The sequence below is a fragment of the Lithobates pipiens genome, unplaced genomic scaffold, assembly GCF_037356315.1.
Source record: "Lithobates pipiens isolate NorthernLeopardFrog02 unplaced genomic scaffold, aLitPip1_a1.2 Scaffold_22, whole genome shotgun sequence".
NCBI lineage: Eukaryota > Metazoa > Chordata > Amphibia > Anura > Ranidae > Lithobates > Lithobates pipiens.
Genome location: NW_027507784.1, coordinates 126,943,013 through 126,969,765, shown reverse-complemented (window position 1 = coordinate 126,969,765; position 26,753 = coordinate 126,943,013). Strand labels below are relative to the sequence as shown.

At 45.1% G+C, this 26,753-nt stretch overlaps 1 protein-coding gene across 1 annotated transcript in view; it reads left to right on the top strand.

Moving 5' to 3' along the window:
• Positions 1–7,549: 7,549 nt before the first annotated feature.
• DRC11 (dynein regulatory complex subunit 11) overlaps positions 7,550–26,753 on the top strand; it is a 312,672-nt gene continuing 293,468 nt past the window's right edge. The window contains exons 1-2 of the mRNA XM_077448238.1: positions 7,550–7,641; positions 10,194–10,232. Coding sequence (XP_077304364.1) covers positions 7,580–7,641; positions 10,194–10,232 — 101 coding nt within the window. The 5' untranslated portion in view covers positions 7,550–7,579. The remainder of the gene's footprint in view (positions 7,642–10,193; positions 10,233–26,753) is intronic.

Genomic DNA, 26,753 nt, shown 5'->3' with positions numbered 1-26,753 from the left:
TTATAGTATTAGAGCCTAGACACATCACCTCTGGACATTTCTTTCCTGTGGATGTTCCTTTCATGCTCCTGCTCCACTCCTTGGGCCCTAGTACCTCAGCTCCCATGATAGACACCTTAAAGCGGGATTCCACCCTAAAGTGGAACCTCCGCTGATCGGATCCCTCCCCCCCTCCGGTGTCACAATTGACACCTTTCAGGGGGGAGGGGGGTGGAGATACCTGTCAAAGACAGGTATTTACACCCACTCCCGGGCATAGACTCCCGTGGGAGTCTACGCCATTTCCTGCCCTGCCGCGCTGTCTGCTGGGACACACACGGGTCCCAGTGACAGCGCGGAGATTTCCTATTGCGCGGCGCAACTCGCGCATGCGCAGTAGGGAACCGGGAAGTGAAGCCGATTCGCTTTACTTCCTGATTCCCTCACCTATAATGGTGGCGGCAGCAGCCGAGGGCCGAGCGATCGATCGGCCTCGGCTGCCGGCATCGCTGGAACCCGGGACAGGTGAGTGTCCATTTATTAAAAGTCAGCAGCTGTAGTATTTATAGCTGCTGGCTTTTAATATTTTTTTTGTAGGTGGAATCCCTCTTTAAGCGCCACTTTTGTTGCAATCTCAGCACTTCATATTTAGCTCATATTTAAGTACCCTAGGGGAGAAGGATTCTCCTTCCTTTGGCTAGTATTCATTTTTGTCAGGCACCCTGGCTAGATTTCTTTATACAATATTATTTTCTAATTTAAATATTTGTGTTTTTTCACAGATATTTAATACATGTTCCTCTGAAGAGTACAATAAATCCACGAAACGCGTAGGGATTATTGGATGCATCTCATCTTCATTGGATGGTTTAGACCAGTTCTTTATATATACAAATTTTATCTTTACACTGTTTCTGAGGTGGGCCGTGTCAGCTAGGATGGCTGTTATATTTTTACCCTACACTGTATTATCATGATGCTATGCATATGTTTATTATACAATGTATCATTTATTGTTGTTGCCATTTTTCTACATACTATAGATATATTCTATATATGTTTGTTACATGTTGTCATTATGGACACAAACCTATGAATTAATTTTCTTATATGTTATGCAATTGTTATTTAGCAATAAACATTGTGTTTTTTATATTGACTGTGTTTCTGTTGACGTACATACCTCATATACAGTCTCACCTTAGTTCTCTTTTGTTTATACTGAATCAGGGCTGGAGGTGTATATACATACGTTTCATATAAAGTCCCACCAAGTTCCCTTCCCCCCCTTTCCCCCCTTTCCTTCATTGTATAGCGTGGATGGAGGAATCTGCTTGTTTTTTCTGTTCAGTCAGTGGGCTAACGGAAAAAAACAACTACCAGTGTATGGTCAGCTTTAAGCAATGCTTCAGCTCAGTGATCAGTAGACATTGGCCGAATGAACCCGGTTCGTTTTGCGGCAGAAATTTCGAACATTGCAAAAGTTTGGAACCGAATAAGGAACCCCATTGAAGTATATGGGACCCAAACTGTAAAAATCAAATGTGGCCATTTTGAAAGCTTATATGCAAGTCTGGGTCCGTGTACTGTCCTGGGGGGACATGTATCAATGAACACAAAGTTTGTAAAAAACATCATTTTTAAATGAGCAGTGATTTACTGATGCCTGAAGTGAAACCAAAAAAATGAGAAATAAAAATGAAAAATTCCTTTAAATATAGTGCCATGTAGTCTGACTGTAATGTGGCATGTCTGTACCATGTATAGAACACAATGACATTTTCCCTGCAAGCTTTCTTTATTTTGTAAACAGCTTGGGGAGCCAATCTGTGTGATGAGGAGACAATTTAGTGCACTCGGAACAAGATTAGAGATTTTGTGGATAAATTCTGGTGTCTCTTATGCATACTGGGCTTGATAGTTGCTGCTAATCCAGGACTGATTAATTTTCATAAATGTCAGCCGGTCCACAGAGTCTGACCAACAGAAGCCTCAAAACTATATTTCTCCTGAGACTGTAATCTACCAGTCTGGGAAGGCATTACATAAACTCCACTCTAGGTGTCCTCAAGAGATTTCATCTTCTGCTCCCTCTGCAGGGATGGGATGAGTTCCGATTGCTTGCAATAGGCTGTGACTTGCCATGTGATTTGACCTGTCAAATGCCATGACAAGTCAATCCAATGTGAACGGGGGTTTAAGGCCTCATTCACACTGACTTTAGGAAACCTGCAAATATATTCTATTATAAATGCATCTATATTCTTATGATGTTTAACCACTTGTCGCCCGCCATATAGCAGAATGACGGCGGCAAAGTGGTTTCAATATCTTGACGGGGCGTCATATGACGATTGTCAATGATGCTCCAAATGCATATTGCAAATGGTTTGCTTGGCACCAAATCACATGGTACTGCAGTACCATGCGGTTTGGTGTAGTGTGTTTTCAAAAGGTAGTGCTTGTGTTCCAGTGCAATTTGCAGCTCATTCAAATAAACAGGCTGTCAAAATTGTACCGCATTTAAACGAGTGTCTTCCAGTGTGAACTGGCCTCAGCCCCCATTCACGTTGGAACGACTTGTCATTTGACAGGTCAAATCAAATGACAAGTCGCATCCTATTGCCAGCAATCACACTGTTTAAATCGGTGTGACGCCGGCTTTTCGGTGCCCCATCAATTTGAAAAAGTAGTACATGCACTACTTTTGGCGATTTCAGGATGTGACATGAATAGACCTCTGTGCATGAAGCCGCACAGATGTCTATAAAATCACACAGGCATGTGGCTTTGAAATTGTGCAATTTCAGATGATGTTGCACGATTTCAAAGTCGCAGTCAATGTGAACGGGGGCTTAAGCATTTAGATTAGGTTCACATCTGTGAATGTGCTGTTGATGTGTTTTTGAGGCCCATTTTCTAGTGCATTCATTATCTTTTTTTATTCATGTTTTTGATGTGTTTTTAATGCATTTTGTGTTTTTGGCATGAGTTGATGTTGCTAGGAGGAGGTGTCTGTTGTCATGCAGGAAAATGCACCAAAAACGTACGTACATGTATTTTTCATGCAATTCCTTTGAAGTCTACAGAGCCAAAAAAACGCACCTTGCTGTGCGTAAAATGTGAATATGTCAATGGACTGTTGGGCGTATCGGCAAATGCACTGGAAATGCCTAGCCTTAAGGCCTGTACTAACGATCAGAAAATCATACAAAAAAATACCGCTTTCAAAGTGATTGTATGATAATCTCATCATTAGTACACAGCTTTCGTCCAAAGTTTTCCAACGGGACAAACACAAACATTTTTCACCGACCAGATCGTACTACTTTCATTTAATCAGTGCAGTTTTCATCCAAAAATACAATACAAATACATGTTTTGTACAATACAATTACATCTCTTTCCAATTTTTATTCTGTCGTACGAAAATTTTCTTACTTTAGTAACGTATTTGTTATTGATATGGAGACTAATAGCAAAAAAAAAAAAAAAAAAAGGACGATCATTCGTCTCATAATCTCATTGTGTGTACTAGGCTTAAGCCCATGTGCTTTCAAAAGCTGGGATATGCAGGTGCAGCATCTAGGGTTGCCACTTGTCAAGGATTCACCCAGACAGTTCGAGTTTGGAATCATGCGTACAGGTTTCAGATTGACTCAAACCCAGGCACATAATTCAGACCTGATATGAATTTCCAGCAGGGTTGCTGGCTGCAGTTGTCTAAACCAAGAATGTCTGTTAAGCCCCATACACACTATCAGATTTTCTGCTGATTTTTGTCTTCAGATTTACCAAAACCAAGTAGTGCAAGGGCCTGCCTGATTGCATACAAATTTAAACTCCTAAGGTTTTACCTCATGTTATATGGTTTTGGTAAATCTGAAGGAAAAAATCAGCAGAAACTCTGATAGTGTGTATGGGGCTTTACACTCTCTTCCACACTGCCCAAAGCCAGCACTTACAATTCCCCCTAAACACACACAGACAGGAGAGGAGAGGGCTCAATCTGATCCTCTTCCTCCTACCCCTCTGCTTCTGCCCACAATCCAATCCCCAGTGCCAGGGGCGTAACTATAGGGGGTGCAGCAGTCGCAACCGCAACTGGGCCCTGTGCTACAGGGGGCCCATGCAGCCCCCTCTACATATGGCCGGCAGCTAGGGGCACATGGGTGGCTGGAGGTGGAGGGTGACCAGCAGAGCTCCAGGCTCGACTATCGCACTGGCTGCTCTTTAATTGTGCATACCCCGCATGACCTGTGTCCTCGGCTGGCTCCTCAGAGTACCCCTCTCCTGCTCCATGCATTGCCGCTCAGTCCGATGTCTGTTCTCCCCAGCCAGATGGGGCACTTAAAAAAAAAAATATACTGATGCCAGTGGTGGAACTACAAGAAACTAGTTTCTTGCATCGGGGCCCTGAAGGTTCTAGTTACGCCACTGCCCAGTGCTGTGCCTCAGAAAAGGAAAGTTTGAAGTCCAGCAGCCTCAGATACATCTGGATGAGAGGTGCTGACTGCCAAGGGGTGAGTGAGCTCACCATCCATCCATGTCTGTGACTAAAGTGCCCCCCCCTTCTCTCTCCTGCCTCTGAGTGAGTACACCAAGATGAATTAGGGTTCCCAGAGCACCCTTTACATCAAAGTCCCCCTTTACACCAGAGGCTACAGTGCCCTTACATCAGAGTCCTCTCCACACCTCAGAGTTATCAGTGTTCCCCCTTAAATCAGGGTTCCCAGAGCATCCCTTATGTCAGAGTCCCCAGAGTTCTCCCTTACATCAGAGCCTGCAAAGTCCCCCTTACATCAGAGTCTGCAGAGCCCCCCTTACAGTCCCTCTTACAGTATAAGGGAACTCTGCGAGTTCAGATGTGAAAAGGGAACTATGTGGACTTTAATGTAAAGGGAAACTCTTGTTATTCACTTCATATGATTAGAAATGTTATTTAATTGCAAAATATATGCATAGTTTATACTATAAAAAAAAAAATTGCTATACACCACTAAAGTGTTCGGGTTTGACTTGAAGAAGAGGTGGCAACCCTAGCAGCATCCGGCCCACTGCCTAACAGAGTATATGACCGCTGAAATATGCTGCGGCCGGGTGGGGCTGAACACTAATCAGTACTTCTGTTTATGGCGATATTTGTTAACCACTTTCAGACCGGACCAATTTGCTGGTCAAAGACCAGACCACTTTTTGCGATTCGGCACTGCGTCGCTTTAACTGACAATTGCGCGGTCGTGCGACGTGGCTCCCAAACAAAATTGACGTCCTTTTTTTCCCACAAATAGAGCTTTCTTTTGGTGGTATTTGATCACCCCTGCGGTTTTTATTTTTTGCGCTATAAACAAAAATAGAGCGACAATTTTGAAAAAAACGCATTATTTTTTACTTTTTGTTATAATAAATATCCCCCAAAAATATATAAAAAAACATTTTTTTCCCTCAATTTAGGCCGATACGTATTCTTCTACATATTTTTGGTAAAAAAAATCGCAATAAGCGATTATTGATTGGTTTGCGCAAAAGTTATAGCGTTTACAAAATAGGGATAGTTTTATAGCATTTTTATTAATAATTTTTTATTATTTTTTTTTTTACTAGTAATGGCGGCGATCTGCGATGATTTTTATTGTGACTGCGACATTGTCGGGACCCATCGGACATTTTTGACACATTTTTGGGACCATTGTCATTTATACAGTAATCACTGCTATATAAATGCAGTGATTCCTGTGTAAATGACACTGGCAGTGAAAGGGTTAACCAGTGGGTGGCAGTGTAGGGGTTAAGTGTTCCTAGGGGTGTGTTACTAACTGTGGGGGGGTTGGGCTTTCATTTAGTGTACACTGATCTCTGCTCCAATCACATGGAGCAGAGATCAGCGTCACTAGTTGCTAGGCAGAATGGGAAAATGTTTTTTATACAGCATTTCCTCCATTCGGCCGCTCCGTGAGACGATCGCGGGGATGCCCGCGGCGATCGAGTCCGCGGGTCCCGCGACCGGACTCACGGGGGTCCCGACCAGCGCGGGAGCGCGCCGCCGGCGGCGCGCTCCCGATGGCATGGCGGCAACGAATATTGGACGTACATGTACGCCAATATGCCTGCCCGTGCCATGCTGTCGACGTACATCGTCGTGCGCTGGTCGGGAAGTGGTTAAAGAGGAAGTAAACCCTGATGGGTGTTACTTCCTCTTTGTTTCCCTGCAAAGGCAAAGCATAATGGGCTACTATGCAACGCATAGTAGCCCATTATGGTTAATTTACCTGACACAGGAGCCAGCGATGCCACTGTTGTCCCCTCTTCCACGAAGCGTCCATCTTCCTTCCGGGTATCGTGGCTCCAGCGCTGTGATTGGCCGGAGCCACGAGGACATCACTCCCACGTATGCATGCAGGAGCCGCCACTAACGGCATGATCGTCTACGGTGCATGTCTTTTGCAAATATCTCCTAAACCGTGTAGGCTTAGGAGATATTTCTTGCACCTACGGGTAAGCCTTAATCTAGTCTTACCTGTAGTTAAAAGTGGTCTGTAAGGGTTTACAACCACTTTAAGAGATGTACATGTATGTATTCAGGGACACGCATCTAGAATGCAGGATTCTGCTTTCCAGGGATATGTCCATGAATACATTGGGCCCTATATATGAATAGCACTCATCACAGAGTTCAGCCCCATATTTCAGCCTGTCATAGACTCTGACTGAAGACAGAGGGGCTGACCGCCACACCTGTGCCTCCTGGGCACACTAAATTGCCATGATTGGACGCACACGGGATAAACGCTTAGTGTACACGCAGCCTGAATGGACCATTACTGTATATGCGTATTTTATACACAATCTGACTGCCATAAATATCCTGCAGAGATATTTGTATTTTCTTATATCAAAATAAAATTCTGTGTCCAGACGAGTGAAGGCAGGAGGCTAATGTGAATGTTCCACAATTCATCCAGAACTTCATATATGTGTCAGTGGTCAGTAGGGATGAGCTCAGGCGCGTTCACATGGATCACGTGCAGAGCCTGCCAGGAAGTCGGCGCAGCTCTGCGCTAATCACAGGCAGTGAGACATTGCCCCCGATGTGCGGCTGCAGAGATTGGGCAATGTCTCACTGCCTGTGATTAGCGCAGCGCTGCGCCGACCTCCTGGCGGGCTCTGCACGTGATCCATGCAAACACGCCTGAGCTCATCCATAGTGGTCAGGGTCCTTCCTGTCCACCCAAAGCCAGGGGCTTCTGACTGGAAGGTTATGCTAGGCCTTAGAGACAAACCATATACTGCACTCCCCTCCCCCAAAACCTAGAAATATTTAATAGTCACGCCTGAAGTTCCTGAACTAAACAAACTCCTCAATATATAATGCTGAGATTTATACTACAAGAAACTCCGACATATAGTGAGTGCTGTGCTGGGGGTACTGATATAAACACCCCCGCCCCGGTTGCTGTGGCAGAAGGAAAGACACACAAGTGGTTGTAACCAGATGATCTGCGCATGCGCAGTGTCTTTCATTTGCACGCTGTACACAGGGTGACGGAGTGTAAACAAGCCGTATCCAAGGGGCGGGGCCAAGCAATAGAGTCAGACCTGCATGGACCTACCGCGTGCTGCCTTATCTGTCATCATCCATCCCCGAGCTATCCTTCTGTGCGGGTATAATACACCTCACCCCATCCTCATCATACCTTATCAGCGTCACGTCACCTCACACATAGCATCGCGTACACCATGTATTCCCACACATCTTCTGTGCAGACCATCACATACAACACATGATCACAAATCTCTTGTGCAGAGCATTGCACACCCCACCTGATCACACATCTGCAGAGCATTGCATACCTCACCTGATCACACATCTCCTGTGCAGAGCATTGCACACCCCACCTGATCTCACACCTGCAGAGCATTGCACACCCCACCTGATCTCACACCTGCAGAGCATTGCATACCCCACCTGATCACACATCTGCAGAGCATGCATTGCATACCCCACCTGATCACACATCTGCAGAGCATTGCATACCCCACCTGATCACACATCTGTAGAGAATTGCATAACCCAACTGATCACACATCTGCAGAGCATTGCACTCCCCATATGATCACACATCTCCTGTGCAGAGCATTGCATACACCCCATATCATCACACATCTCCTGTGCAGAGCATTGCATACACCCCATATCATCACACATCTGTGCAGAGCACTGCATATACCCCATATGCTCACACATCTCCTGTGCAGAGCATTGCATACACCCCATATGATCACACATCTCCTGCGCAGAGCATTGCACACACCCCATATAATCACACATCTCCTGTAGAGCATTTCATACCCCACCCGATCACACGTGTGCTGGGGCAGAGCTTTGCATACCCTATATGCTCACATATCTCCTACAGAATATTGCATAACCCACCTGATCACACTTCTTTATGTGCAGAGCATTGCATCAGCCGAGGGGCACACTGGACATAGATATAGGTGACACACACACGGCCCCGATGCAAGAAACCATGAAGGGCCCCCCTGAACCCCAGCCAGGGCCCTTCCCTCTGAATCTGGCGGTGGAACTCCATGGCGTGGTCACAGGTATGACCTTTGTGAGACCTGTAGTTCCACCACTGGCATCAGTATATATTTTTTTTTAAGTGCCCCATCTGGCTGGGGAGAACAGACATCGGACTGAGCGGCAATGCATGGAGCAGGAGAGGGGTACTCTGAGGAGCCGGCCGAGGACACAGGTCATGCAGGGTATGCACAATTAAAGAGCAGCCAGTGCGATAGTCGAGCCTGGAGCTCTGCTGGTCACCCTCCACCTCCAGCCACCCATGTGCCCCTAGCTGCCCGCCATATGTAGAGGGGGCTGCATGGGCCCCCTGTAGCACAGGGCCCAGTTGCGGTTGCGACTACTGCACCCCCTATAGTTACGCCCCTGACTGTAAAGCAAGAGTGACATACGGTATGCAAGGGCTGCTATGGTCAATCGGATGATTACATTGTACAATAACTGGGTTGCGCATTGATGAATATATTTTCTCCATGGGGTTCCTGCAGATGTGTGATCATTGTAGGGTATGCAATGCTCTGCATGAGATGTGTGATCATATGGGGAGTATGCAGTGCTCTGCAGGAGATGTGTGCAGAGCATTGCATTGCCCATATGATCACACATCTCCCGTGCAGAGCATTGCATACCCCATATGATCACACATCTCCTGTGCAGAGCATTGCATTGCCCATATGATCACACATCTCCTGTGCAGAGCATTGCATACCCCATATGATCACACATCTTCTGCAAAGCATCACATACCCCACACAGCCACACAGTTCATCTGCAGAGCATTGCATACTCCCCATATGATCACAAATCTCCTGCAGAGCATTGCATACTCCCCATATGATCACACATCTCCTGCAGAGCATTACATACTCCCCATATGATCACACATCTCATGCAGAGCATTGCATACTCCATATGATCACACATCTCCTGCAGAGCATTGCATACTCCCCATATGATCAAAAATCTCATGCAGAGCATTGCATACTCCCCATATGATCACACATCTCATGCAGAGCATTGCATACTCCCCATATGATCACACATCTCCTGCAGAGCATTGCATACTCCACATATGATCACACATCTCCTGCAGAGCATTGCATACTCCACATATGATCACACATTTCCTGCAGAGCATTGCATACTCCCCATATGATCACACATTTCCTGCAGAGCATTGTATACCCCACATGATCACACATCTCCAGGACTCCCATGGAGAAAATATATTCATCAATGCACAACCCAGTTATTGTACAATGTAATCATCCGACTCACCATAGCAGCCCTTGCATACTGTATGTCAACTCTAATTTACAATGCTAATAATTTGTGATTTGTGATCAGTTTGCTACAAACAGACACAGACATAGATGAGGACAGGGGACACCTTCACTGTTGTCATGCTGCAAGGGGCATTGTGTGTGTCACCTATAGCTATGCAATGTCCTGTGTGTCTGGCAGGGCTGATGACTATTTCCTTAGTTACCAAACAAACATCAGAAGCAGAGCCGTGTCAGAGGCTCAGCCAGATCTCCTACAATGAGGGACTGATGTCATGTTCTTAGGGAATAGGGGGAACCTCACACCTCATTCTATTTTGCTGATTCTGAATATTTTGTACACCCAGGGAACAGACGGCGATTATTGCGGCAGTCATGTCTCACACGTAAGTACAACCATTGCCTGTTCCCTTTTGTCTATGTCTGGTAGACTCATTGGAAACCCCCTGATTTATATAGGAGAAGGGTTTCTTCATCATTTCAGGCTTACACGTCACTGTAAAGGTTTCTCAATTTTACCTAACCTCAAAGTATCCCAGACTTCTACAAAACACGTATATTTCACAGAAAAACCCAACCGTTGGCCGAGAGTCATATGATGAACTTTATGTCAGCTTATTGTTCATGTATCCAGCCCCCCTTTGCACCCAGGCTATAAAATCATAAATGAAAAAAAAAAAAAGAACAAACGTAATCAATTTTAGGATAAAATAAATTTCACAAAATAGCGTGTAAGTGTCACGCTGGCCATACATGTACTGATTTTGAGTGTGATGAGTTCAGTTTCATTTGATTGGATGTTCTAAATTACCGTTCATTCATGTCTAAAGTTTAATAGAAAAAGTAAACAAAAATCGAAAGTGAGTCTTTCATATATGATAGGTTATGCCATAAACCATATGATCAGTCTAAAAACAAGCAGAATTTCTCATCCGGACCGTTTCCTCTTCTATCCAATCATGAAAAACTGGCAATAGAAATAATAATGAATAGCGGGCAGTAATTTCTAGATCAGAACATGGAAACGTGTTGGATACCGAGATGTGCGACCAGGGGTGATAAAAGCAGGTGGTTGAGCCACAGTTTTACTGCCCCTTGACTGCCCGCTTGAACAAGGACATACAGTCAATCAGGAGTGTACCCATGCTGGGGGCAAAGCATTGTGGCCATGGAAAAAATGAAACCCCTTGTCACATTTTGGGCACAGTACTGTCACTGAACACAACACGTTCAAGCAATGCAATGCACACAGTTGTAGTGCCTTGATGCGCTCTTTTGTGGGTTAAAAAAGGTGGTAAGAAGGCAACATATCACCTCCCAGCCACCTGTCAATTGCCTTCTGAAAAGCAATCCACTGCAGATTGCTTATAAGAGGGGCAGCAAGGGCTATCATGCATGAGAATGATCCCTTATCTTTCTGCTGTATTCCATTGCTGGGAGTCTCATCAGGTAGGTTTAGTTCAGTTTTACCACCCCCCCCCCCTTCCCCGTACGCCCATTTAAAGCCTACAGTACAGTAGACAGAAGAGGTTGTTGACATGCTGCAGCCATGATGCTTTGCTTGGCTCATGGTTGCAGCACATCAGTCCCAGTGTTCATACCTCCCAACATTTTGAAATGGGAATTAGGGACACCTACTAGCAAACGTATGTAGGCATAGGACACCCCCCCCGCCACACCCCCTTAAAGGAGAATTAACCCCCAAAAAAGTTTTTTTTTTTTACCACTACTATTCCTTTAAATTGGCTTATAAAATTTACAAACACAGCAATTTATAATTTGGATGAAAGGTTTAGCACTGGGAAATATACAGTTTGAAAGATAAAAAGTGCATTTTATATACAACGATATAGATCGGACCAAAATAAGGGACAAATGAGGGACAGAGGGACAATGCTTCAAATCAGAGACAGTCCCTCGAAATCAGGGACAGTTGGGAGCTATGCATTGTTGTCTGTTCGGTAATCAATGAAAACAAAACAAAAAAAACTGTCATTCGGAAGGGGAGGCACTCTGATAAGCAGCCCACCGTGGATTGCTTTTCATACCGTAGATCAGGATACTGTGAACCTAGCCTTTAAGCTGGCCATAGACAGTTTTTTCTTCTTTTTTTTTCACCCCCCCCGGACTGATGCCGTGTACACACGATCGGAATTCCGGCCAGAAAAAGGACGATGAGAGCTTTTCATCAGAAAATGCAACCGTGTGTATGCTCCATCGGAATTTAGCTGTCCGAATTCCCGCCAGCCAAAAATTTATAGCATGTTCTCAATTTTCCCGACGGAAAAACTTTCTATCGGTAATTCCGATCGTGTGTATGCAATTCCGACACGCCAAAAAATCACGCATGCTCAGATTCAACTACGAGACAGAAGCTATTGGCTACTGGCTATTGAACTTCCTTTTTCTAGTCCCGTCGTACGTGTTGTATGTCACCGCGTTATAAACAATCGCAATTTGGTGTGATTGTGTGTAGGCAAGACAGCTTGAGCCGAATTCTGTCAGGAAAACCATCAGAGCTTTTTCCGACGAGAATTCTGATCGTGTGTACGCGGCATAAGAGATTCCTCCATCCACACAAGCAAGGTAGATGGGAGAATTCCTCTTGCTGGAACATTGCAATCTGACAGTATTCTTCACTGTCAGAATACACTGATCAGTGACTGCAGCCGCTGATCTACAAAAGATTTCCAGCTTGCCCATTTGACAGAAGTCAGTTTAACGATTGACTTCTGTCGAATAGGAACAGCCACACTCGGATCGAAGTTTAACTGGTTCCCGCTGAACCGGCCACCTTTTGGGATCTGTCTATGGCCAGCATTAGAGAGACTTTCCTTTACTCTGATGTGTTTACAAAGGAAGTTAAGGAAAATCTCCCCATTGGGACACAGACAAAAAAAAAAAAACTTGGCAATGATTTAAACTTCTCTGACTACTGTATGTTTAAAAAATAAAATGTTTTGTCTCTTTAGGTATACTTTTTAATGGCATTGATTTCTGAAAGATACAATGCGCTCATTGAAGGGATCGTTTTATTGTACAATCATATTGTTATATACTGTATATGGCCAACATAAGGCTATCCATAAAACTAAGAGGATGGTCAGTGGGGCAGATCTGATATTAAGAGGCTGCAGAGAGATTCATAAATTTGTAAAGCTGGTTTTGCCAGCCTTAGAAGTTTATGTTAAGGGAGGGGAAGGAACAAAGATTAAGAAGCCGTTTGCGCTTATCAGAAGGGAACAGACGTGGGATCATTACCTAATCTGGCTTTTCCACCCATCCACTTTTAGTAAACAGTTAGTTAAAAAAAAGACTATGTGACAGATGTAGGGTTCTTCTTTAGACCTATGTGTATCATGTTATAGAGGCCAGGTCACCAGACCGTTCATTTTAGTAAAAAAAGATTATACACACCCAGTGTCTTGAATTTCAGAGTAATTTTAGCAATTAACCGCTTCCCGACCAGCTGCCGCAGTTATACTGCAGCAGGATGGCACTGCTGCGTGAGCCGTCGTAGCTGTACGTCTGCTTTTTAAGACGCTATAATAGGCCGCGTGTCCACAGAGCCGACTATCAGTCAGCAGCTCTCTGCTCTGCCCCTCCCTGCACTACTAAAGCACTGAACCCTGGAGGGGGCGGGAGTGGCTGACTCAGGTTCTCAGCAGCCCGCTGAGAAGCTGAGCCGGATGCCAGTCCAGGCATGTGGGTGGATTCTGACTCCATTGTCGCAATCTTGCCCAAACCTGGACTGACTCTGTGACATCAGCCGACAGCAGGCTTCAGCCAGCTGTCTGCTGAAAACGGGTCACAGGAGTGCAGAACGAACTGTACTCCTGTGATCCATTGGAGAAATACTGCCAAACGAGCTTTGGATGCCCTTCTCCTTTAAAGCGTTTGTTAACCCCAGAAAAAACAAAAAAATTGGCTCCTGCTCCTTTAAAGCATGTTATACAGCACAGTGCTTGGACTGTGTCTTTTGGCCCCCTGTATCACCTGAAATACCTGGCTGATCCTGCCAGTTTCTGCCCTCCCCCCTGTAAACTGACCATGGTTCATCATGGCTGCTGAGCCTGACACTGTGGTCAGTTTATGTGCCTCCGTCAGCCACAGCTCTCCTGTCCTCCTATGTGCTCCTGTGTCCTCCTCCCCCCTCCTCTCCCTGCCTGTCTGCCCCTGTGTCAGTATCTACCCCTGCAACTCCTCATGCTCTCATAACTGGTAAAAGTTTATTTAATCCTGCTGGTGTTTTATTAAAAAAAAAATATTTTTTAGCAGGTTTCAGCATAGCTCCCTGTGATCACATGATCGGCCATCTCTCTGTCTCTTCTCTCCTTGTCGCGTCCCGGCTGACGTCAGCGGGGGGAATCCTGGCCCCGCCCGCTGCATCTGTCAGCAGAGGAGAGGAGACAGCCAGTGTTCTGCCAAGAAATGTCCCCCCAGCGCATAATGTCCCCCCTGTACTGCGCAGGCGCAGCACTTGCGCAGTACGAATCACAACGGAGCCGCTGAAAATAGCCAAAGCTGAACACCTGTGAGTCAGCTGTACAGGGCACCTGTAACAGGTCTTCTCGCGGGCTTGCTTCGCTCGCCACGCTTCGGGCACGGCCTCGCTGCATTCAGCATATTTATAATCTAACTCTATGTCCACTTGGATGGTGAGGCTTGAACCTGGACTCAGGGCACAATGTAGTGCGCAGGCGCCGTGTAGAGCTGACGATCAGCTGTTCATCTTCGGAGACTTTTGGTGGCTCCGTAGTCGTTCGTACTGCGCAAACGCTGCACCTGCGCAGTACAGGGGGACATTATCCACCGGGGGACATTTTTCAGCAAGACACCAGCCTGTGACGGGATTGCAAGGAGCCGCTCTGAAACCCAGTAAATTAGGCATTTTTTTTATAAATCACAGGCAGGAGCAGCTGTCATTAGGGAACCAGCAGGATTATGAAAAGTGGTATAAGTGGGTTAACAATCACTTTAACTCCTTAAACCCTGCACCAGCGCACTGCAACCATGGTCATTGCACACAATTGTGCTGCAGTTGCAGGCCGCTCTCTGTGCTGGCCAAATAACTAGAATTCTAGTTACCTAGTCCTGTGATCTATGCTGCAGAGGAGAATTCAGGTTCAGATTGGCTAATCCTCCCCTTTAGCAGAGTTGTAAACATTTAAAGTGGAGTTCCACCCAAAAATGGAACTTCCGATGTCCGGATTCCTCCCTCCCCCTCCGGTGTCACATTTGGCACCTTTAAGGAGGGAGCAGATACCTCTCTAAAACAGGTATTTGCTCCCACTTCCAGCAAAAGATCGCTGCAGTATCCGCAGGGATCTACAACATGTCTGGGCGCTCCTCCATCACCCCCCGCTGTCTTCTGAGAGACACACAGGTCCCAGAAGACAGCGGGAACCGCTCAGAATGCGCAGCGCGTCTCGCGCATGCGCAGTAGGGAACCAGGCTGTAATGCCGCAAGGGTTCCCTTACTGATTCCCTTACTAGCAATGCCGATGCCTCCACCTGGAACTAAGGGACAGGTCGGGTTCAGGTGAGGACATCGCGGGCACCCTGGACAGGTAAGTTTCCTTATTTTAAAAGTCAGCAGCTGCAGTATTTGTATTGACTACATTTTTCTTTTAGGCGGAACCCTGCTTTAAGCCCTTCTATTAGTCAGTATCTTCCCTAGCTGGACTTTTAGGCCCCTTTCACATAGCTGTTCCAATCAGGCAGACCTGATTGGACGGTCGATGCAGCCCTATGGATAGGCGGGTGTAAATGGGCTTGTGCTCGTTTACACCCGTCTACTTCCAGGTCCCTTCTGGTCCACCAAAAAAAAAAAAAATGGGGATGAGGACCGCATCCTTTTCTGACGTTGCAGAGTGGATTAGATGCAGCCAGATGTAAAGGAACTGCGGGGTCCATTTACACCCAGCTTCTCATAGAGCTCTGCATAGACTGAGCGGGCACGGGTGTGACATCCGCCTCACTCAGCTCTGATTAGCAGGGATCTGCTCTGACCCTGTTCTCATCGTAGCAGCTCTGTCTGAAAGAGGTGTTATACAAACCCCTCATGTATCAGTCAGCTAGTTAAAGCCATAAACCCAAACTAAAATGTAATATATTGCAGCTTACTGGTCCACCTTGTGGTGGCTGCATTCATTTATTTTTTATTTTATTCTAAGCCTTTTCCCCCTTTATTTATACATGGTGATCCAGCAAATAATACATCCTATCTTTGGTGTCTCCACGCCACTGAAGGAGTTTCAATGCTTGTTTTAAAGATCCTCATCTGCATTAATTGACTTTATGCCTGTGTCTACAATTCACTGATAAGCAGATCATTCAGATGCACTGAGTACAGAGAGTGTAAGTGATGACGAGTGATGTGCCTGGGTGTAGGAACATATCTCCAGCATCCCTTTAGATAAGTATGTTCCTCCCTGCTGGTCACTGGATGTAGCTGTGCTGTGCTGACCAGTTGCTTGATTACTACTGTTCCAAAAAAAGGTCTAAGGCCGCGTACACACGGGCGGACTGTTCGTCCAACTTTGTCCGCTGAACAGTGTTTGGGCGGACAGTCCGCTCGTGTGTGGGCTTTCAGCGGACAGTTTCAGCGGACAGTTTGACGGACAAGGTTTTTCGGAAATTCCGTAAAACTGTCCGCTGAAACCTTGTTTCAGCGAACAGTCCGCTCGTGTGTAGGCTTGTTCGTCAAACAAAGTTGCGCGCATGCTCAGAAAGGATTTTCACGCCGAAAGCTATAATGCAGTGTATAGGACGTCGTATTTTTCGTCCCGTCGTACGTGCCGTTCACGTCATCGCGCACGGTTTCAGCAAACTGTTCGTCCGTCGTGTGTGGCCATGTCCGTCCATGCTAAGTTTGAGCGGACTGTTTGCCGAAACTGTTGGACGGACAAAGTTGGGCGAACAGTCCGCGCGTGTGTACGCGGCCTAAGACTTTATTCAAGCAGTGGATGGGCAGACAGCATAGCTCAAGTCTACACCATCCAGAGGCTATATAATATATATAATGTTTGGGGGTTCTCAGTAATTTTTGAGCAAAAAATACTAATTTAAAGTTTCCGAAAAGGCCTGTTAAAAATGTTAAAAAGCCAGCAGCTACAAATACTGCCAATTATATCACCAGGTCAACAATTGAGGAAAAGGGTCAAAAAGATACCCGATTCCTGTAAAAAAACACCTCAATGTGTTGGATTGGGGAGGAGGATGAGCGGTACTTTCACTTTTGAGTGATGGTCCACTTCAAATTGTCAGGTATGTATGGTAAATGCTGATAAGTTATATCACAGTTTCTTATATCTCTTGAGGAGATCTCTGCACTTGAGATCCTAGGTCTTCACATATGCTATAGCCATTATAGGGATTGTTGGATTTTTTTTCTATTTACGTTTTATTGTGAAGAATGCAATAGGAGGAACTGGAATAAAGAAAGGTTGGCAGAAAAACCCATAATCCACTGCCGGAGAGGAACATAGTCAAGAATTGTGGTATGGAGAACTCAGTGTTGGAATATCCAAGACATATAAAAGGCCTGAAGCTGTCACAACCCACTAGGATCTACTAACTAAAATATTACTTTGGGTAGATTGACCATTTACTCTAATGCCGTGTACACACAGCTGGACTTTTCAACAGCAAAATTCAACCATGTGTGGGCTTCATCAGACCTTTGCTGTCTAAATATCAGACAGACTTTAGATTTACAAATCTTTCCGACGGACTTGAGTCCGGTCGAAAAATCAGTTCGTCTGTATGCTAGTCTGACGGATGAAAACTGACGCTAGGGCAGCTATTGGTTACTGGCTATGAACTTCCTTATTCTAGTCCGGTCGTACGCCATCACAGTCGAATCCGTCGGACTTTGGTGTGATTGCATGTAGACAAGTCCATTCGGAAGTCCGTCGGAACTCTGCTGATAAGTCCGTCGGGAAGACCGTCAGACCTAGTCTGACGAAAAGTCCGGTTGTGTGTACACGGCAAACAATTCTAGCCCTAATCCTAATGCATACCTGTAGCCCCATTGCCAGCCTAAACCATTACTATACTGATAATCAAAGTCCCTATGGCTGAATTAAGATTTCAGCATTGTTAAACACTGTGCTTTAGTGTGATTTCCAAAATGCTTTACTCTGCTGTAGCATACATTTTGGTACATATTTTTATTGTAGGTTTTATCACAATAAGAATGCAGCAAAACTCAACATATAGGGGTTGCTTTACTAACGGCAAATAGACTGTGCACTTTGCAAGGAAAATGAAAGACAAAAAAAAAACAGCATTTTTTCTTGCACATGATTGGATAATGGAAGTCAGCAGAGCTTCTGCTCATTTACTAAGCTCTGGAGCAACTTTGCAAAGTGCACAGTATTTTTGACTTTAGTAAATCAACCCCATAGCATCCTGCCAAGGATAGAAAAACATTGCAAAACTCTAAAGACTCACCGGGGAATACCATCCTTTGCGACTGAGTTTCCTCTTGTTGCTGCAGTTGTCACACAGCACAGGGTTTTGTAGTTGGGTGGCGGTTCCATAGTCAAAACAGCCTGCTATTGGTTATGGAATCTGCCCACTACTTGCTGTCAATCACAACGAGAGAGCAGATCTAATGGAAAACTAGTCCCTTAGCTTCCCTATCAGGCTCCGCCCACTGTCAGTGTGACTGGTTGCTAGGAGCCTGTCGGCTGTGAAGACTACAGCCTCCTTAACAACTACTGCGAGTTGGAGACAGGAGTGGGAAGCGGTGGCAACTATGCCACTCTGAGACAGGCACTCTGCCTGTCTCTGTACACCAACTTAGAGCTGGTCTTAACTGCTTCCAGTTTTGTTTCCTATGAACTGGAGGTATTTCTTTTTGAATTTAGTGCAGCCATCTGGCCACTTTGTATGAATATTTACTTGAATCATCCACATGTTTCTGTAAAGCTACTGAAACTGGTAGCAGGGATTTTCAAATCTGGTACAGGCTATTTTAAAGAGGAAGTAAACCCTGATGGGTTTACTTCCTCTTTGATTCCCTGCAAAGGTAAAGCATAATGGACTACTATGCATCACATAGTAGTCCATTATGTGTCACTTACCTGACACAGGAGCCAGCGAAGTCACCGCTGTCCCCTGTAGTTCCGTAGCCTCCGTCTTCTTGGTTGGTTTCGCTGCTCCGGCGCTGTCATTCGTCGGAGCCATGATGACGTCACTCCCGCGCATGCGCACTGGAACCGCCACTCGCGGCATATCGCCGTTAACTGCGGCACGCTCAGTGCGCCTGCGCGCCGCTGTCTATGGCACATGCGCCATAGACAGCTGTGCCTGTCTTTCGGCAAATATCTCCTAAACCGTGTAGGTTTAGGAGATATTTCTTGTACCTACAGGTAAGCCTTAATCTAGGCTTACCTGTAGGTCAAAGTGGTTTGTAAGGGCTTACAACCATTTTAAAGGGCTATACAACCAGAAAAGTGTTGTTAATACTTTATTGAATTGTCTTGTCAATGTAATAAGGGGATATTGTGAATCCTGGAATCCTGAACTTTAGTGCGCTGAAACTCCTTTGCTGCATGAAACTGTTCTGGTCAGTGTGGGATCAGCATACTCACCTATGTCACAACTCGGGGCTGCAACGCATCTTTTATATTAATAAAATGTATCATACAAAATGCTTTAAAGATAACAAACCTGAGAATACCAAAGTTTATTCTGATCAATATACCAGGGTGATGCTTCCACTGTTGCAATAAGAGAGAAAAAATGATTACTTCTTGCTTTAATACAGTCGCAGCTTCTAGAGGCCATGGGGCCTATAGTGGTCAGTAGGTACCTCTTCTGGAGTGCTTCTTGATCAGTGTGATCACCATTGGCTTTATACATAAGCAGATACAATATCTAGATACTTCATCCAGTCTGTTTACAAATGTATGGGTGTACTGTATGTTTGTAGTCTATGTTCATGGTTCATGACATTTGCAGGCATTCAACTAGGCCAGAAGAGCCAAATAATATCCTTTACTTTATATATGAACATCTTGCAACAAAAGAAAAACCAAGACCGTGAAAGTTTGTTCTGATCAATACACCAGGGTGATGCTTCATTGGTGCAATGAGAGGGAAAGAGAGAATTATTTTTGCATTAGTGTGGTCACAGTTCAGCTCCTACCATGGATCCTGTAGTGGTTGATAGGTACCCCTGCTGCAAAGCTTTCTATTCTGTGTAGTCACCATTGGCTTTATACATAAGCAGATGCAAGGTAATACTTCATCCAGTCCATTACAGTTGAATCAGTGTATGTTCATGGTATGGTATGTTCATGGTTACAGCAGCATTTCTGGTCGTTAGACCACACTTGAAGAGCTTAGTGTGGTCGCCATTGGCTTTATACATAAGCATATACAATATCTAGATACTTCTTCCAGTCAATCAATTATTGCTGCGAGGGATCCACTGTTGAGGAAGGGGTCTATTGTTGCTGGGAGGGGGGTCAATTGTTGCTGGGAGCGATCTACTGTTGAGGAAGGGGTCTATTGTTGCTGACTGCTAGAGAGACTATTTCTGGGGCATATTTGTTGCTTGGGAGCTGGTGGGGAATCTATTGCTCCTGGGGGGGGGGGGCCAGGAGGGATGTGGGGGTCCGGAGGGATGTGGCTGTGAGGGATTTACTGTTGGGGAAGGGGATTATTGTTACTGACTGCTAGAGAGATTATTGCTGGGGCATATATTGTTGCTTCGGGGATCTATTGTTGCGGGGAGGTGTCTACCATTGCTTGGGAGATCTACTGTTGCTACCAGGGGGTCTATTGTTGCTGGGGTGGATCTATTATTGCTGATGAGGATTGTTGTTGCTGGCTGCAGAGGATTTATTTTACTGCTTTTCTTTCTATTCTATTCAAATATTAAAACAAAAAAGTGTGGTGCTTAGGTGGCAACAAACCACATGAACCAGTAAGGCACTAATTCAAGCAAAGAAAATTACATACACTTCAAAAAAAGAAAATATGTGTAAATTCCGTTGTATATCAAGAGATCCTACTCCCAGGTGGAAGAGTACATGAACCTCATGCACACAAAAGGTTCAGGTAAATAAAATTAATTTAACATATACAGTCCATCAAGTGAACGTCTAACAGTCCTTGAAATGTGTAATATCAATCACAATTCCAAACTTGAGGTGACGTGAAAAAAGGTGAAATTCAACTTCTGATGTGTAGAATAATACCACCACCACCACGATAAAGAAGGGGAGAGGAGGCTTACCAAATGACGTGGACTCAGAGGAAGGCTTACGCCTCTCGAGTCATATGGGCCTGTAGGTTAGCAAACCAGATAATCATACATCTAGTATGTAATCTCCCGCAAGTCTTCAGGTCATGAAATCATCCGTAGCGATCCTCCTATAGTGCTCATCCTACGAAAATAGGGGGCTCAGGTATCAAAGACCATGGAAGTAGAAAACTAGCATAGCGTGATACCGTTTTAACATCCAATTTATTCAAAAATAATAATAAAATTACACTCACATTTGGTTCAATCGTAATAACATAGTCAGAAAGTAGCGATGTCTGTAAGGGGGTCCAGCCGGCGCGTTTCAACTAAACAGCCGTCCTCTGGGGTTGCAGGAGATTACATACTAGATGTATGGTTATCTGGTTTGCTAACCTACAGGCCCATATGACTCGAGAGGCGTAAGCCTTCCTCTGAGTCCACGTCATTTGGTAAGCCTCCTCTCCCCTTCTTTATCACGGTGGTGGTGGTATTATTCTACACATTAGAAGTTGAATTTCACCTTTTTTTCACGTCACCTCAAGTTTGGAATTGTGATTGATATTACACATTTCAAGGACTGTTAGACGTTCACTTGATGGACTGTATATGTTAAATTAATTTTATTTACCTGAACCTTTTGTGTGCATGAGGTTCATGCACTCTTCCACCTGGGAGTAAGATCTCTTGATATACAACGGAATTTACACATATTTTCTTTTTTTTGAAGTGTATGTAATTTTCTTTGCTTGAATTAGTGCCTTACTGGTTCATGTGGTTTGTTGCCACCTAAGCGCCACACTTTTTTGTTTTAATTTTTGTATGTGTAGTCTTCAGTAGTGTTGGCAGCTGGGTAGAACACATCTTTTTTACACCTTTATTCTATTCAAATAGCATACAAATTACTTGGCACCACAAATTGATACTTGCTTCTATATTCTTTAAAAAGGGTGGTACTCGGAGGTGGGTAGGGGGTGGAACTAAGAAATGGAGCTCAGAGGTGGGTAGGGGGTGGAAACTAAGAGATGGTGCCCAGAGGTGGGCAGGTGGTGGAACTAAGAGATGGTGCTCATAGGTGGGTAGGGGGTGGAAACTAGGAGATTGTGCTCAGAGGTGGGTAGGGGTAGAACTAAGAGATGGTGCTCAGAGGTGGGTAGGAGGTGGAAACTAGTAGATTGTGCTCAGAGGTGGGTAAGGGTGGAACTAATGGTGCTCAGAGGTGGGTAGGGGTGGAACTAAGAGATGGTGCTCAGAGGTGGGTAGGGGTGGGAACTAAGAGATGGTGCTCAGAGGTGGGTAGGGGATGGAACTAAGAGATGGTGCTCAGAGGTGAATAGGGGGTGGAACTAAGAGATGGTGCTCAGAGGTGGGTAGGGTGTGGAACTAAGAGATAGTGCTCAGAAGTGGGTACGGGGTGGAACTAAGAGATGGTGCTCAGAGGTAGGTAGGGGGCGGAACTAAGAGATAGTGCTCAGAGCTGGGTAGGGGGTGGAAACTAAGAGATGGTGCTCAGTGGTGGGTAGGGGGTGAAAATTAGGAGATGTGCTCAGAGGTGGGTATGGGGTGGAAACTAAGAGATGGGGCCCAGAGGTGGGTAGGGTGTGAAACTAAAAGATGGTGCTCAGAGGTGGGTAGGGGTAGAACTAAGAGATGGTGCTCAGAGGTGGGTAAGGGTGGTACTAAAAGATGGTGCTGAGAGGTGGGTAGGGGTGGAACTAAGAGATGGTGGGCAGGGGGTGGACACAAGAGGTGACTTGGAAAAGGAAGTACCTGCACCTATTCTCTGAGAAAAAAAAGCCTTGGTGGCCACCATTGGCTTTATACATAAGCAGACGCAAAGTAATACTTTCAGTCCATTACAAATGTATGAGTGTATGTTTATGATTACAGCAGCATTTCCGATCATTAGACTAGGCTGGAAGAGCCAAACAATATCCATCACTTTATATATGAGCAGTTTGCATCAAAAGGAAAACGTCAGCTTACCAGGTTAGTTCCATTGGTGTCGGGGAAGGAAATAGCATGTCATTTATCACTTTATATCTTCCAGTTGAGTGCGAATAGCGAGTGTATTCACTCGCAGAGCACAGATTTGCCAGTCTAGTGTGCGTTACAGGTGTGATTTATAGAGTCACAATGAGCAAGTCTCAGTTCTTTTACCATCTGATTCACTTTATCAGACCATCTAAAAACATTATGTTCCAGAAAGCAGAAGCGTCCAGTAGACTCTCTGGGCATTTGAGGATCTAATGTGCTGCAGCCAGGCTCCTCAATGGGGCTTTTAATAAGTTCATTGCCCTTCACGCTGGTTATATCTCTGTAAGACTCGCCTCTTCTCCCATCTTTCACGGGAATGAGGAGATTTGAACACGGGACGCATGCTGCACCCATTAATTCAGTAAGGACCAAGAGAGATTTGCCAGAGTTATTTTTAAAGGTGAAATGTGTGTAGCGATCAGGAGCGTTCTGCCTCATTATATCGCAGCCATTTCTCGATACGGCAGATTTGTTTAATAGGCGAGAATCAGTAGATTAAGCATTTATGACTAATATTCCCTGGATATAAGCCTTGTATTATGTCTAACCTGGATAAATTATGAATCGTTAGGGCACTCACTGTTAAACAGCTCCTTTCTATGGGTTATAACAAGCAGCGATGCAGAGGTTCTGATTATTCCTTTATTGCTGGAGGGGCCAGGGATGAATACATAAGACATACTGTATATACACTCACTGTGCTCATGCACACATTCATTTAATTGTGGCTCATTTTAAAGCTTTAGATGTTGAGTAGGATGAATGGTAATAGACGTCTGATGTAATTTTCTTCTAATTGTACAGTGTTTGATAATAACGGCAATGGCACCATTAGTCTTAAAGTCTTTGGCACTGAGCTATTCATGTCAGGTTAACCTTTGCATTTGCATTGTAGCATGGTTAAGTAGGATGGAACATGTAATTAGGATATGCATTGTAATAGACATGTAGCAAAAGTGTGCCTATTCATTGAACAGTAGAAACGTAAAAATGTAGCATGGTAGGATGGAACATGTAATTGGAATGTGCATTATAACAGACAATATTTTGCTTGGAGATAGATTCAAAGGGAATATCTGTAATGTTATACATCAGGGATGTTACCAATGTATTAATTTATCCTAATGGTGTACATTAGGATTGAAGAAGTAGAAGGTTAACGCATACCTATACTCAAATGCTAACGTGAAGCTGTGGTCCTAGTTTTGCTAAGACAGATAATTAAAGATTTAATAGAAGTTCTGAAATGTGTATCTTTCCTGGAGAAAATGCTGCTCCGGACTCCCTCCGGTAGTTTTCACATAAAAACCTAGGTATTGGATCATAAATGGGTGGAGGCTAGTGTAGCCAAGGACTCGGGTGCAGGAGCATGCCATAACACTGTCTGCAGCTGTGCTTGAACTTTAATCAGACAGACAAGTTGGACTTCAGTGCACTGTCACCTCGCATCAGCAGGGGGAGCAGGTGAGTCAAAAACACCCTATAGACTTTAAAGCGTTTGTTACCCTATTAAAAGTATCCTGTCCCTTTAAAGCATGAATTGTGCACAGTGCTTGTGCTGTGTAATTTGGCCCTTTGTATCACCTGAAATACCTGGCTGATCCTGCCTGGTTCTACCCTCCCCCCCTGTAAACTGACCACGGTTCATCATGGCTGCTGAGCCCTGACACCATGGTCAGTTTACATGGTTGCATTTCCATCATCTGCAGCTCTCCCCTGTCCTCCTCCTCCCCCCTGCCTGTTAGCTCATGTCAGTTCCTGCCCCTCCCTTCCTGCTGCTGAAAGAACTTTAGTATTTTAAGGCAATCCCGTGTTAGATAATGCAATGTGTCCAGTGTGTGTGCTTTATTAGAAAAATTGCTCTGTATACCTTATTTCCGAGAGCCGCTTGGCACTCATGTGGCCGGCCGGTTCTGTCCTCCTCCCTTCTGACGTCAACAGTGGATTCCCGGCCCCTCCCGCTGAAGCTGTCAGATCGGGAGAGGGCTCAGCAGCACTTGGAAATAAGGTATACAGAGGCATTTTTTTAAATAAAGCACACACACTGGAGACATTGTATTATCTAACACAGGGAATCACTTGAAAATGCTAAAGTGGGGTTTACAACCACAAGCTGACCACAACAGAGTGTGGGAATTGAAGTCCATGAAGGGGGATTTATTGTGGACTTCCATTACTCAATGGACTACATCTCCCAGGGGAGGAGGAAAAAGCAGTATCTTCCTGGGCTGCAGTTTACTGTGGCGGGCCGTGCATTGTGGGCGGGAGGGGGTGGTACTTTTTGAAGTGCCTGTTTAGGGCCAGAGGCTCTAATAGGCTTCAAAATAGGGTGGGCTCGGGGTGCAGATAGTGCGCCCTGATCCCACCCAATTGTGTGACGATAACGAATACATTTTCGCTATTTTCGCACTAACCTTCCTCCCTGCCAATCAGGAGGCAGGGCGTCAGACAAATTGTCCCCAGAAAAGTAAGGCCCCTTTCACACTGAGGCATTTTTCAGGCGCTACAGCGCCTGAAAAAAGCAGCTCCTTTCACTCCAGTGTGAAAGCCGGAGGGACGGTAAAAAAAGTCCTGCTAACGGCATCTTTGGAGCGGTGAAGGAGCGGTGTATTCACTGTTAAAACTGCCCCGCTAGTGGCTGAATAGCGCCGCTAAAACGACGGTAAAGCAGCGCTAATAATAGCGCCGCTTTAACACCGATGCTTGCACCGCTCCAGTGTGAAAGGGGCCTAATAGAGGGGAAATCTTCCAATGTTATCTTTTTTATAGGTGGAAGAAGGGTATTTATACTGTATGTGTGTTGTTTTTGATTTTTTTGATTCAATATTTGACATTTATAAAGATATTTCTTGATCATACATCACGGGACACAGGAGCTCATTACATAGTGGGTTATATAGTCACCTCTGGTGATTGGACACTGGTTAACCCCAATTAAGGAAAATTCCTCCCCTATGTAACCCCTCCCATATGGGAGGCACCTCAGTTTTTTCGCCAGTGTCTATGGTGGTTGATCACGTAAAACATGTGCTATGAAGAAAGCTCTGTGCAGGTCCCTGCGGGGGCCTAAGGGCTACAACAAACCGGATCCATATCTCGGGACGATATTTGACTCCCAAGAGGGTATGGTACCCGGGCCTCGTCAGCCGAAGAAACGAGGTTTGGCCTGTAAGTCCTCTCCTGTTTGAAGACTGGGCTCTGGGAAAACCAGACTTGGTGTAGTGTTTACACAGAGCGCACGAAAGTTTCTGGCAGAGTCTTTTACAAGGTCCAGGTAGGAGGCTCTTCTGAGAAAGAGCCCCAGATAAACCTGAAGGTTGGCTAACACTGCTCGCCGTGATGGGTGAAGGCTGGAATTGGTCTGTTTCAGCAATTTCTGCGGCGAGGACAGGTAAGGGAAGTTAATCCTATATATATAATTATATGATGGATTTCTTCATTGTGAGTAGTTGTATGTCTTACCTGGTTTCCACCACTAGAGGGAGTAAGAGCAGCCTGATGCATACTTACATGCCTTTCAGTACACATGCTCAGTGAAGCCTGGTTCTCCAGAGGTCTCACGTCTCCACTGCACTCCCTGCCACAACAAGGTAATAAAGGGGTCCCTCGT